The 378-nt window shown below is 43.9% G+C and overlaps 1 protein-coding gene across 4 annotated transcripts in view; it reads right to left on the bottom strand.

The window, feature by feature from the left end:
* mib2 (MIB E3 ubiquitin protein ligase 2) overlaps positions 1–378 on the bottom strand; it is a 75,173-nt gene that overhangs the window by 37,270 nt on the left and 37,525 nt on the right. For all 4 annotated transcript variants that reach the window (XM_016499439.1, XM_016499438.1, XM_016499440.1 and 1 more), the window contains one exon: positions 185–378. In XM_016499439.1, the coding sequence (XP_016354925.1) occupies positions 185–378 (194 nt within the window). The remainder of the gene's footprint in view (positions 1–184) is intronic.

Raw genomic sequence — 378 nt, 5'->3', positions numbered from 1 at the left:
ATATAAATTGTGCTATTTTTTAAATAAAATCAATGGTTTTACTGATGTAAAAATTGAAATGTAGCTGTTTCAGTCTCATTGTATTTGTGCAGGTAAATGATTTGCTCTGTGCAAAAATAAATCATTCTCATGAGCTACAGGTCACTGTCAAACACTCTCAGCTTGGTTTTACAGCCGCTCTTACCTAATTTGGGCAGATGCTCCTTGTAGTAGTATCCTCCCTGCACATCCGACACGTATTTCAGATCAACCTTGCCCTTGTGGCCCATTCTGTAGACGTTTGTGGTTCCGCTGGACCAGGTGACACTAGCCACGCTACGACCCGATTCCTGATCCCATCCACGAATATCCACCACCTTCCCGCCCTTCCCCTCACCC

The sequence above is a fragment of the Sinocyclocheilus anshuiensis genome, unplaced genomic scaffold (assembly GCF_001515605.1).
Source record: "Sinocyclocheilus anshuiensis isolate Anshui unplaced genomic scaffold, SAMN03320099.WGS_v1.1 scaffold1662, whole genome shotgun sequence".
NCBI lineage: Eukaryota > Metazoa > Chordata > Actinopteri > Cypriniformes > Cyprinidae > Sinocyclocheilus > Sinocyclocheilus anshuiensis.
The sequence above is the reverse complement of the archived record's forward strand: the minus strand, read 5'-3'. Positions and strand labels throughout refer to the sequence as shown.